General features: G+C 37.8%; 1 protein-coding gene across 2 annotated transcripts in view; it reads right to left on the bottom strand.

Annotated features, from left to right (window-relative positions):
- The window catches only part of LOC134661454 (carboxyl-terminal PDZ ligand of neuronal nitric oxide synthase protein), a 212,510-nt gene that overhangs the window by 29,083 nt on the left and 170,120 nt on the right, over positions 1–13,307 (bottom strand). Inside the window, exon 1 of one of the 2 annotated variants that reach the window (XM_063517551.1) lies at positions 4,401–5,297. The exons of the other annotated variant lie outside the window; for it this stretch is intronic. Within the exon in view, the coding sequence (XP_063373621.1) occupies positions 4,401–5,057 (657 nt within the window). The 5' untranslated portion in view covers positions 5,058–5,297. Of the gene's footprint in view, positions 1–4,400; positions 5,298–13,307 lie in introns of those variants that run through there. 2 annotated transcript variants of the gene reach the window in all.

Here is a 13,307-nt window from a genome sequence, read left to right as displayed (position 1 = left end):
GTTACATTCATAGTCTACAGCCATGTAGATGTGCTGTTATGAATGCAGATATGCAGTTATGCTGCCAGAGTCCATAGATCTGAGTAGTCTGATAGATCTGAGTAGTCTGAGTAGTCCGAGTAGTCTAACGAGTCTCTTCAATGAGTCTTAACGAGTCTGTTCAATGAGTCTAACGAGTCTGTTCAATGAGTCTAACGAGTCTGTCCAATGAGTCTAACGAGTCTGTCCAATGAGTCTAACGAGTCTGTCCAATGAGTCTAACGAGTCTGTCCAATGAGTCTAACGAGTCTGTCCAATGAGTCTAACGAGTCTGTCCAATGAGTCTAACGAGTCTGTCCAATGAGTCTAACGAGTCTGTCCAATGAGTCTAACGAGTCTGTCCAATGAGTCTAACGAGTCTGTCTAATGAGTCTAACGAGTCTGTCCAATGAGTCTAACGAGTCTGTCCAATGAGTCTAACGAGTCTGTCCAATGAGTCTAACGAGTCTGTCCAATGAGTCTAACGAGTCTGTCCAATGAGTCTAACGAGTCTGTCCAATGAGTCTAACGAGTCTGTCCAATGAGTCTAACGAGTCTGTCCAATGAGACTAACGAGTCTGTTCAATGAGTCTGTTCAATGAGTTTAAAGAGTTTAATAAAGAGAGTTTGGACAGTTTCGAGAGTTCGTAGAATTTAAACAGGAAAAAGCATGCTGTGTAGGGTGAAAATAAATTTTAACAAACAATCATACAGCGCACTGAAATTTAATTACAGGAAAAAATGAGGTCAGCGACGGTGGACAGATGACGTGGTACACTGCGACAGCCGAGCGTGAGGTGCCTGAAGACAGATGTCGTCACAACAGCGGGCGCAGACGACGGTGGCCTCTCTCAGATGACCCGTACGAAGGACCGCGGGAGTCAAGGCGACGGTCAAGAGGGATCTTACGAGTGGAAGTTGTCATCAAGTTTGTAGCCTAGTATTGTAATCGTACACCCATTGCAACTGTTAATTACAAGCCTGATTAAGTTGTTAATGTAATTACGTATTAGCTTCCCCAAAAAACATTATATTCATAAAGTACATGTATTTCGTGAACCTTTACATGCTTTTTAGTATAAATGCTAATGAGGTATACAATGAAGAGTATTAGTATTCTATAAACTGACTACAACTAAAATAAATAGGACTGTAAAGGCATTTAGGCAACACGGCCGAGTGTGATATTATTGTTGATCGTGCACCGGAGGTAGCACGCAGTCGGATGGCCGAGTGTGATATTTCGAGAATAAATTATAATTATTTAGTGTGAGTTAGGTTAAAATAATGGTATTCAGTAGGTAGTGATTAAAAATATGATCTGTGTATACCCGAATATTTGTTAATTAATCTGTCAGTCGTCGCGAAAATGACCCTTCTCTCCTACCCGCAGATTGTAATGATAAAAGAGTATAAATATAATGTACCATGGGGTGGAAGGCTCATTCCCGCTCGGCGCTGGAACGAGTAACACTAAATTTAGCACGAAGGTTACTGCTTGTGAACTTAAGATTGTTTAAGAGTGTACGTAGAAGTAACTAGTCGGAGTAAATTAAAAGTAAATGATTGTACCAAGGACTTTGATTCATCACACTACTGTATTGTTATAAAATTGAGAAGGTAAGAGAAACCTCCTCATAGATCTTGACACAATTTATTCACTCAGAAGCTCATCAGCTAATCCAACAGCTCGGCTCGGTACCCAGAAAAGAAGTTCCCGTGCTACAATAGAGCGAAATAATGAAAGGAAACTTTCCTACTTCACGTGGAAGACGAAATCTGTAATAAACCGCGACAAAAAGTGCCTAAATACGAGTATGAGAAATGGTTTGTACTTGACGTGTTTAAAGCAGTAGCGGCTGACAGATTTAATGAGACATTTGGCGCGAAAGTCAACCTGCACCTCACTGTACGTCTCGGCAAATACCTACGCAACTAGATTGGCCTAATAATTATTTTGTTGCTGTTACCTACATATGTAGGTACCTATATACCTTATACATAATAGCTGCCGTCTGGCGCGTCTACCTAATATTTATGGGTTATTATAGATAAGTGTAACAAGAAAACAGTTAAGTGCGAGTCATTGCTTTAATAGTCACTTGCTATGCGCATCACAAGAATTATATTTATATGAGAAGAAGTAAGTAACCTGATGTGATACAAATAACGTTTGAATTTTCTTAATTTTGTTCGAAATGTATTTAAAAGTTTTATTCAAATCTGAATAACTAAAACGATCATCTGTTGTACCACTCAGCTCATTCACTGCTAGCGTTAAGTCCTAGCCTGTAAATTGTGCTACACGCTGTAGATGTAGAGCATTGGCTCTGTAAGACGCAACGATAATGTGTCGGGATTAGCAGTGAAAGAGTTAATTTGTATACTAACTACTTCCTTTTGTTTGGCTCAATCCTTTAGTGACCAACGGAGAACGTAAATATTTTTTATCAATTTTGTCCTATACGAAATGTAAATGTAACTTAAAATATAGGTATGCAAGATTAATTGCTCTCCAAAACTCAAAGTTAATTCAACTAGGTATCGCAACATTTAAAAAAATGGTAGGCGGATGCCACTACTATAGATATAAATAATTCCAAAATAGATTGAGAGTGGATAGGAACAAAGCGTTAGCTATTGATAGGCAGACATCAGAGTCGGGTCTGAAAACGTCCGTCTTCAATGGTCGACTTGGCAACACCATTTCGATCTCACTACATTAGCACTTGTGTTGATTTTTTGTGTTCAACGTAAACAAAACACACCGACAGAATTAATGATGCCGAGACGCGGTTTCAGTAACGACTCTAAAGCGCAATTTCACACGTTGGCGGCAGTTCCAAAATATCTCTCATAACACATAGTTAGCTAAATATTTCCAGATAATAAATGGGACCGACGACGGAAATGTTGCTTTTGAGTGGAATAAATACGTAAAAAGTTACTAGAGACATTTATAATAATCTGTCGTTTCCGCAAAGCGTAGTCCTTGGATGCGGGCAAGGCGAGTCAAAATAAACGTGAGGCAACGCTCGCTCTGGCGTGACACCGACATGACGGAGTGTCGATGTCGTTGGCTCGCTAACTGTCGGAGCTTCATTCACACATCCTCGCTTGCGATACCTCAGACGGATTCAATTCCATTTTATGTGCAGCGGGTCAATTCTCCCATGGAGTTAAACTGGAGACGCAACCTCGCTCGAGCAAGGGCAAAACTATAAAATATTCATCATTATAAAGTGTCGCTGAAAATCTGGCTGTTACCGACCACGTGTTTCGCAACATAACTTGTCTATGAAATGGGTTATTTTAATTGTGATTTTTAAAACTGAGTTTATTATTTGGGATATTCATTGAAATATACATTTGGGAATCAATTTTACACGACAAAGATTTTTAACCCATATTCGTGGGTTGGAAGTTGGAACTCTGGATCGTACCAATGCGTTTCTTGTAGGTACGAAATATAATTTGATATGTATAACTACGCACTTATATGTATATGCTTATACGTACTTATATTTCGGGCATGGAAAACATCGTGAGAAAGATGGTGTACCCCCAAGTTTACCCCTCTGGGTTGGAAGATCAGATGGATTAGGTTGCCGACCGGCAACGAAACAATCCTTCAAACATATATAATAGACATATTTTTTTTATAAAAATAAATTAAGTACCTATGTGCCAGAGGCGGCGTGTCAAACATATTCATAGACAAGCCGCCTAATTTGGTTCATATTTCCTTTACAACTCTGCTCAAACGTCCAAAAACAGGTAAGCCGGTGGGAATCGGCTTTTACGGACGCGCCGCCACTGCTATATGTACTTACTTATTTATTAGTTTTTATTTTTAGGTACTATTAGAAATTAGGTATCTGCCTCACAATATATACACGAAAACTTTTCAAAGCACCCATCACTTGACACTTTATCTCATAAAATATTAAAATTAATAAAAATTCATTTAATGAGCCATGTTGCTTGATAAATAAATATAATAATAATAATTTATGTGGGATGTTGATTCGACGATCATTGTCCCGATAGTCGTTTCAGTGAACGGTCTAATAGCGAAGAGTCCCGACCAACATCTTGAGAGACTCTCGCTAGGTGGTTGGATCAAGGGCCAGATGCAGAAGGCGGTGATCTTGGACACGGCGCGGATAGTCTGCCGGTTCCTCTCTCTGCAGCCCTGACCACCGGTAGCTTGGGCCTTGCCCCGCTGCTGGCGGCACCCTAGGTTAGGTTTTTTATAATGTATTTATATGTATTTTTTATTGTTTTGTAAGTGTTTTATATTTTACTTTTATATTCATATTATAAATAACCTAACTTAAGACGAAAAATAAATAAAGAAAATAATTTCAATAATTTCTCACCTCCAAATCAGAATCAAGACCATTCAAGCTTGAAGAATGCACTTCAGCACGCAAAGATAATCTGTTGGGTTTGCGTGCTAGACTATTGACACCCATGTGTTTGTTTGATCTACCTAATGTAAGAATACCACTGGGAACTATTTCCGGTTCACGAAATGATAGTTTTTTTCGAGGTCTTTCACTAGTGTCTTGTATTTCTTGACTACCGAATCTATCAATAACTGGTATCACAAGTCGGGACTGAACACAAACGTCTTCCGTGGAATCGAACTGCCTCAACCGCGATGGCGTTTCTTTACGTTCACTGATACCTTGGAGTTCCTCTTCATTGCCATACAATTTTATGGGTCCTACTGATTTCGGCCTCGGCCTCGCACCTGCATAATCTTTAGGAGCGCCAACACCGTCGGCGCGGCTTTTTCGTCTGTTAGACTGTAAATCTCTAAATTCTGGTTCTGATCGACTATTTTTCAAGTTCTGGTTCTTTTTGTTCTTTGACTCATGTTTCAACGTCGCTGTGTTGTTATCTTGTTTAGATTTTAGAGCGCCACTCAGCGAAAACAGTGTACTTCTTGCTTTCAGTAGTACTTCTGTAGGTAACTTTCTTAGCATGTGGTCATTTCGTCTTTGTTTACCATGTTCAGGGTTATGCGCCATATCGCGATTGACTACTGCAGCTCAACCAGTACGAGATGTGTACGAGTGAATAGATTGCGTAGCTGCGCGCGTGAGCGACGCGCGTTTCGGTCGGCTCCTCGCGGGCCTACTGAAGTACCGGCAACGTGGTTGCGCTCGCGCCTGTAGTTGCACCGCAAATAAACACGTCCGCGTAATGCGGCGGTATACTTCGGTCACAATTATTGATAAACTGATTAAGTTAACCTAAAATCGTTAACTTGTTAAAAGTGATTGATCGAGTCTCATTATTTTCTCCCCCTTCTGAAGTAACTCTCCCAAATAATGGCTTTAAACAGATTACGAATTTTGATTGAAGTTAAAATTTCTTAAGTCGAAAGATAAAAAACCTTTTTGTGATTTACTTTCGCGCTTTTAAACTTTGAGAACTCTGAGACTATTATATGTATAGGAGAAACAAATTCTCACGGTACCGCGAAATTATATAGCATTTGGTCTTTGTTGTCGAAATTAACTTTATCTATTCTAAAGTAGGTATCTGATATTAAATCGAATTTATTCGATTATAAAAGATTGTTATCATTATCACGGAGCCGGATTAATAAGGATTAAGAAGTCTTTTCAGCTGTACCTTAAATAGCTCATGATAACTTTTCCCAAGAAAATATATTTCATTGGATGTTTATAACTGAATGCTAACAATTGTAAGCCAAAGAAAACCCATTACAATTTTCAACATCACATTTAATTTGTGTGTTTAAACTACAGACTATTGGCAGACGTTAAGACATTTTGCGTTTCACTCAGCCAAACAAACATAGGAGCTGTAACTTCGAGTATTGGCATCAGATATATTAATTATGTTTATTCATAGGTCGTCGCTCGTTGCTCCCATTCAGCGTTGTGGCTCGTAATACTATTATAAACCTTGTCAGGTAGTTTGTTACGTAATGGGATCCGAACGGAATCAAACGCAACTTATATTTATTTTGTCTTCTGAAGTTAGTGATCTGTTTCCACGTGCTTACTGAACTTTCCACAGAACATATTAAAGAGGTTAGAATGGCTATCGCGCGCAGTTAGTATTAGAACCGGTGTCGCCGCTCGTTCCTCTCCACATTTATTAACACTCGCGCAACAGTAGTAAAAACTTGTGTGCGTGGTGAATAGATACGCCTCCTTTAGACAGATTTGATGTCTCGCTTCTTAATCTGAAGGTTATTGTGGCGCAAAAGGCATGTTTACTTCGTTTTTCGGTCAACGCGGGCGAATAGCATGCGAGCGTTTGCTCAAAACCGGCGGCGACAAGGGTACGTGTCGCATCGCCATTCTAACTTGTTCTGTGGAACTTTCATTTACACGTAAATCCTGCGACTAGCTCGAAAAGTCCGTACGTGCAACTACCTCTTACCAGACCGTATGTTGCCATTGATTGCGCGAGCTTAGGTAAGTTCATCAATATGTTGGTTTCTCTGAAACTCGGAGTCTCGCTCTTATTTGGTGTTTGTGTTTATTGATATAGCACAAATAAACCTCATGTAGGTATGTGGTTCACATTGCTTAATTAACGAGTTCATCGCCTCAAATAAATAATATATTTAAATGAATGTCATCCTCGATTGATTTAGTTTCATTAGTGTTAAAAATATTTAGGTATGGATCTAATCAGATCAAGTATATAACTTTACACACATAAAAAATCATTGGAGGCAAAGGGAATAAGCATTGGAAATGACAGGGGAGAGCTAAACATCAATTAAAATAAATTATTTTGATGTAAATGTCTGCAAAATGTTTTTACTCTTCGAAGGCCGCAAAAATATGTGACACGCTCTTATGGATCTATTACAAATATTTTTAGATATATTCGTGTCAGATATTTTTGCAGCCTTCGTTGTGTAACATATTGTTGCAGGTGACTGTTCAAAAATAATTTACACATCTATTAACGCGAAAACGGATCCGTGTTGAAATTAATTTGCTTTATGCTGTTGAGATAAGACTTTCCGGTCGGTGCTACATCTATTGTCAAGTAGCAGTACTGATAGTTCCGCTACTCAATGCTAGATGTAGACACTGAAATTAATAGTCTGAACTGATGTATGGAGTGAGCACTCTTGTCTTATTATATTTCTCTATGCCTAGACCTACCACAGATCCAACCACATAATCTATGAGTAACATGTAGGTACTGTAAACGATTATACCTATTCAACCAGAATCCAACATTCTAAAAAGTGTAGCTAGAATATTTATGGCGTTCTAGAACGATGATCGAGACCGGTAATTGATTATAAAAGTCGAGTTCGAAGAGGAATCGGTGATTTATTATTGTCTATAAACAATGGCGTTGCGAACTAATGAAACTCACTAGGAACTCACTTAAGTTACGTTTTCGTGTATACACATAGGGCAATATTTGTGTTGCACATATCTTTGTTTACTATTTATATACCTACCTAATATAAAAAGAAGAAAAACATAACCACTTTTTGTGCGAGTAAAATAACATGGTTCTAAAAGAAAATGACTAAAAGATGAAGGAGTGTCAAATTTACAAGCACATTACATTTAAAATAAGGTGATGGTTATATATTTTCAATGTCAAGTTCCAGGATTCGATTATTCTTCTACCCTTAGGTAACCTTTTAACCCGAGCTCGAGTCTTTGTTTTCGCCAAAGGCTTTGTGAAAGATCTAGCTGAGATTAAAAACTGGAGTGGGCTTGCAAAAAGATGAAACCTAATAGTGAAGCACCTACTCAGTGTTTTTTATTATTCGACAGTTGGCAATTTAAAGATTAAAGTTTTTACACACATGTTTATACTGCTCCCGATTAGAAGTCAGGCCAAATTAAACTTCTCCTTAAGTATAAAAGATACCGATCGTTTATATTTTACTAAATTAAAAATTAAACATTATATTAAATTTTATTAGTGTAAGAATACATTTGTCATCAGAAGCCAATTCTTTACCTTTCGAATTTAGACCCATATGCTCAGAAAAAGCCACATGTAGATATACCTAGATAGTACAAAACGAAAAAACTCCTTTCTGAATAATATATTATCACTTACTTTATGATTTCTGATCTAACGTTTCTATTTTCAGTATGGAGTGCTTCTCCCTAAACATATTTTAATTTAAGTATTATTATTTAAATAAATAAAAACCACTACGTACGAACCGATAGAACAATATAACCAGACCAATAGGGTTCCATTTTGGTTAACAATACCGAGTAGATAAGACACACTAAACTGATTTAACGTCACGGTTTTTTGTGTTCAAGATTTAATCAAAAACATTGTTGAAAACTGATCAATCTCACAACGAGTTGTAGGGAATTTCGTATTTATCGTAACAAGCGTTTTCCAGACAGCAAATTGACAAGCGCGCGGAGTAGTGTTCGCACTCTGATTTAAGAGTTTACCGATAAACAAACCGGCAGGCCGCCGACGGCCGGCCATTAACTACTCGGGAACACTCTGTCGACGCCACTCTGTAGACACTTGCACTTCATTAATTACACTAGCGGTAGTGGATCGTTTTCCGTCGAGCAAGATATTGACTATAGCCACTATAGGGGCACAAATGTTCCGCGACACGTGTTGTGCGACGTTCCCAAACATGGCTCGAAATGTCCAGCAACATCGTGTGATACGATACAAAGGTCCTATCGCGGTTTCGATTTTCGCAAATGATCCCTCCTAGCAGGGAAGAAAAAGCCCTTTTTCGAATTGGTGATGTGAAAAAATAATAAAGTAGCTGTATTATGGAATCCTTATTTAATCGACGTTGCAGTCAGGTACATAGAGATATATTATAACAGAAACTGGCCTTCTTTGATGTCAACTTTATTATCTTTCATATGTGACAAGACCTGATCATAAAAATTGTAAATTATTATTGTGACATCAGCACGGACCGAAATTAACATTTTATTTATATACTGCCAAGATTTCGTGTTGGTTCCATACACGTTCCATAGAACGGCCATTAACGCTATAATTATAGGTATAATGTGTCTTTATTTACCATGTAAATAAATCACTTTATTTTTGACTGTAGGTGTAGGTTCTTCAATTATAAATTTTCAAACAGTCCATTTAACTTACTTTGGGTGGATGTTGGATGTCAATAGTCGTAAAAGCTTAGTATCTTGGCAACTATTTCGATATCGGCCTGTCAGTTAGAACAAAAAGTTGACAGCTCCGAACAACTGACAGGCCGATATCGTCCGGCGGACTGGTAATCAGTGGGCCCCTTAACCCGCTACTTGCTACGGCGTAGTAGATATGTTGGTCTACGATACTTGTCAAGACTGACATGCCAATTCGAACATGCGCCCGACATTATTTGAATCATATTGGAATCATATCGGTTAGCAGTCATTTGCGCGTTCGCTTCGCTGTGAATTGTCCGTACAATGTATTATTGCGAGCGAAACGCCTGCGCGAAGGACTATAATAACTGATATGATTCCAATATAATACAAATATCGGTTTGATGTCAGGTGCACGTTCAAATTGGTCTGCGAGTCATTTAATTTATACCGTCAAGGAAATTATCCAGTAAACGGGCCAATTGTCCGGTTAAAATACAAAACAAAAACAATTAGAGCCCAAGCAGCTAAGATAATAATTAAGCTAAAGCTTAGCTACACTGTTCCTGTTAACACTTCGTTAATCTTCAGGCAAATGTGTTATGTAAATGATGTTTATGTTAATTACGTTCAAGGGTGGTGGAAATTTCTAATTCCCACTCCCTTTATTGTGTAATGGTCCAAATTCATGTCTCGTACTACCAGCGAATAGTACTTTGTCTCTCGCAAATTGTGTACACTGCAAACTGTTAACATTAAGTACCTGCCTATATAGTTAGAGTAATCTTTATTCTCTGTTAACCTTTTGGACGCCAATGACCGATATATACGTACCGCAGGTCCAACGCCAAAGACGTATTAATCGGTCATAGACCACAGAGCAACATAGACCTAGGTGCATATGCATAAAGTTCAATTTCGGTTTTGACACTTCGGTGACGTGGCGTCTGAGAGACAGCTTTTGTGTTTGACATGGCGTTAAAAAGGTTAAATATAAAGTTACTTGTGGTACTTAATCTTATACAGAAAAACACAGGTACTTAAAAATAATAAAAATCTAAAGGTAAGCTAGGCAACTCACAACTAAATTAGACTATACGCTAAACTATAAAATCGAATTACTTAATTTACTACTCGAACAACTCACCCCGCGTCGCTCCCGACGCAAAGGAGAAAAAAAAGTATTATGATCCTTCAGAATCTTGATTTAGCCAATGATCCAATTTGTAAGTATTTTTTAGTGATACTTAATCTAATAATTTATAACGTGTATCACTGTCATCCGTCCATCTGTCAGCTACCTATATTGTATCTAATGAACCGTAAAATGCTTAAACATGGCAACAATTTCGGATGGTTTTTTTTTTCAGTTAAATTTTATTTAATTTTTACTATTTTATGTCGCACTCGCACTGTTGCGCGGTTCGCCGTGTGCAGTGTGCGCCGCACGCGACTGTTCCCAGCGTTTACTCGCATCTAACAGGCGAAATACCGACAAGAGCTCAATTTAATCGTGTCTCTTCTCCGAGATCCCGTTTTATCTCACAAAATACACAGCTCAATAAATTTGTTTGAATATTAGGTAAAAAACTTAGTTAAATCCCCTCTCTTGCATGTGTGAGTGAAGTATTCGAATAGACATTCTATCGTATACCGTCAAGTATGGTTGCAAACTCATTATTTGCTTATCTTTCACGTTTGATTATTCCTGTCCACTTATGATTATATTGTTATGTAAATTCATGGTACAGACGTAGAGCATAATTATTATCCATCATATTTTCACGGAAACATATATACGAACGTGTCTTTCTATTTCTGTCAGTCTCGGTACAAAAAGTTACGAACGTTTCCGAGAAAATACGATGGAAAACAACTATGCATGACATCTGTAATTATGTACCTAGTTGTCAATCTTCTTCCTCGCGTTATCCCGGCATTTTTGCCACGGCTCATGGGAGCCTGGGGTTCGCTTGACAACTAATCCCATGATTTGACGTAGGCACTAGTTTTTACGAAAGCGACTGCCATCTGACCTTCCAAGCCAAAGGGGAAACTAGGCCTTATTGGGATTAGTCCGGTTTCCTCACGATGTTTCCCTTCACCGAAAAGCGACTGGTAAATATCAAATGATATTTCGTACATAAGTTCCGAAAAACTCATTGGTACGAGCCGGGGTTTGAACCCGCGACCTCCGGATTGCAAGTCGCACGCTCTTACCGCTAGGCCACCAGCCTAGTTGTCAATATCGTGTAATTATTGTCTTCGTATTTTTTTACGTCTTTCATGAATATACAAATCAATCAAGTTTACCAGTGAACTATATGAATACGATGAATAAATGACGAGTACTTGAGATAAAAAAAATATGTAGAGTAAGTTATTAATATGTACAACTTATATTACGAGTACGTTCCAATTGGCCTTTGGCAGTTATTTATATACTTAATATATTATATTTATACGCTTTTTTTTGCAAACTGTACACTACTACACCCAAGAAAGGCTTAAATAAAGTTTTTTGTCATACCACATGAAAGATTTATTACCTTTATATTAAGAGTACTAATATTTTACTAATTTTGGAAACGTAGTTTAATTTGATACTACATTTTATTTATATGTGTAGACGCGTTTATCAAATCTACAGGTTTTATTTTAATTTATTTATCATAAAGTACTCAACAATTTTGTAACAAGTTATATTCCTCGCCAAACTGCGATTGCAGTTTGACGGCGAGATTGCGCTCATTTTTACGTTTTAGGTTGAATAGGAGTTGAAGCTTCACGCCGTATGGCACTTGCAAGATAGAACCCGTCTGTGATCGGTCCCACTTAGTATGTTATGAACTTGGAGGATACAACTAAACGGAGTAGCCATTAACAGGCTTTCCCCTCTGTCGAAAATAGGCGGCCAACGGTCATACACAACACAATGTATGGACTGACGTTTATCTGACATGGCTATTTTTACGTTACGCATACATTTGACGTTCCCCTCCCCCGCAAAAATCGGCAGACTGTTTTGTACAGAAAATTACAGACATGGCGTCTCCGTTTGATTATATCCTCCAAGGTTATGAACGATATCTTAGAACTAAGAACAGAAAGAAACATCTGACGCTTGACACATTCAAGCGTAGATTGAGAAACTTTTTATTGGAAAACTCATTATAAACGATTTTACCTATAGTTAGGGACTGTGCGGAAAGAGAAGAGTCGTGTAGTGCACTGCCTTATGGGAATATAGTTCAGATCCGGAAACCGCTACCAACTTTTAGTATGTTGTTGGGCATGGTATTTAGTCTCCAAAACTGCCGGGAGACAGCGGCGCCGGCCATCTACTTCAGCGGAATGACGTCATCAAAATGACTCCCGCTTCGTTGCGAATATTGCATATTGTACCCAAACTATGCATGGCACATAATCGTGTGGGGTATTGAATGAAAGCCAGTTAAATATGCTATATTTCATTTATACAGTGTGTACCAAAATATACAGCCGTTTAAGAGCCATTTACAAAAGAATCAAAATGATGTAAAAAAAATTTCAATTATTTGGGTTTTACAACCAAACCAAAAGTCGGACGAAGCCTTACGTTGATATCAATAAAGGTTAAATTGGACCAAATATGTGGAAATTATGCATCAAAATGTAGATATTCGCCCATACAAATGCATTAAAGTTAAAAAAATCCAAATTGGTCATTTTCAGGATAATCCGCGTAAGCTTCTAGTAGTTGATGTTATTAGCAATATGACCTGGGTTCTAAAACTGTCGGGAGACCATCTCTATTGTCCCCCAGTCAGGAATAATGACGTCATACAAATAATCACTGCCGAATTTCGTAAAATGTAAATTATAGCTATACTATGAGTCACACATACATGTGTGTTACATGTAATGAAAGGTTATTAAATTTAGTATGATTCATTTAAACATTGTTTGTAAAATAAATGTACGGTTTAAGAGCTAGAAACAAAGAAATACCACTTTTTATGGAAAAAGTAGATGTATATCAATTTTATAGCTAAACTAAAATCGTCAATAAAATGTTGCGTATAATATTTAAAATACCAGTTATTCAACTATACATCACAATTTAAATTTTACATTTCCGATTCGCCAACAATTCTACCTTAATGCGCTCATATTATGCAAAGAATA

Source organism: Cydia amplana, chromosome Z (assembly GCF_948474715.1).
Source record: "Cydia amplana chromosome Z, ilCydAmpl1.1, whole genome shotgun sequence".
Classification (NCBI taxonomy): Eukaryota; Metazoa; Arthropoda; class Insecta; order Lepidoptera; family Tortricidae; genus Cydia; species Cydia amplana.
This window is presented reverse-complemented; position numbering and strand designations above follow the sequence as displayed.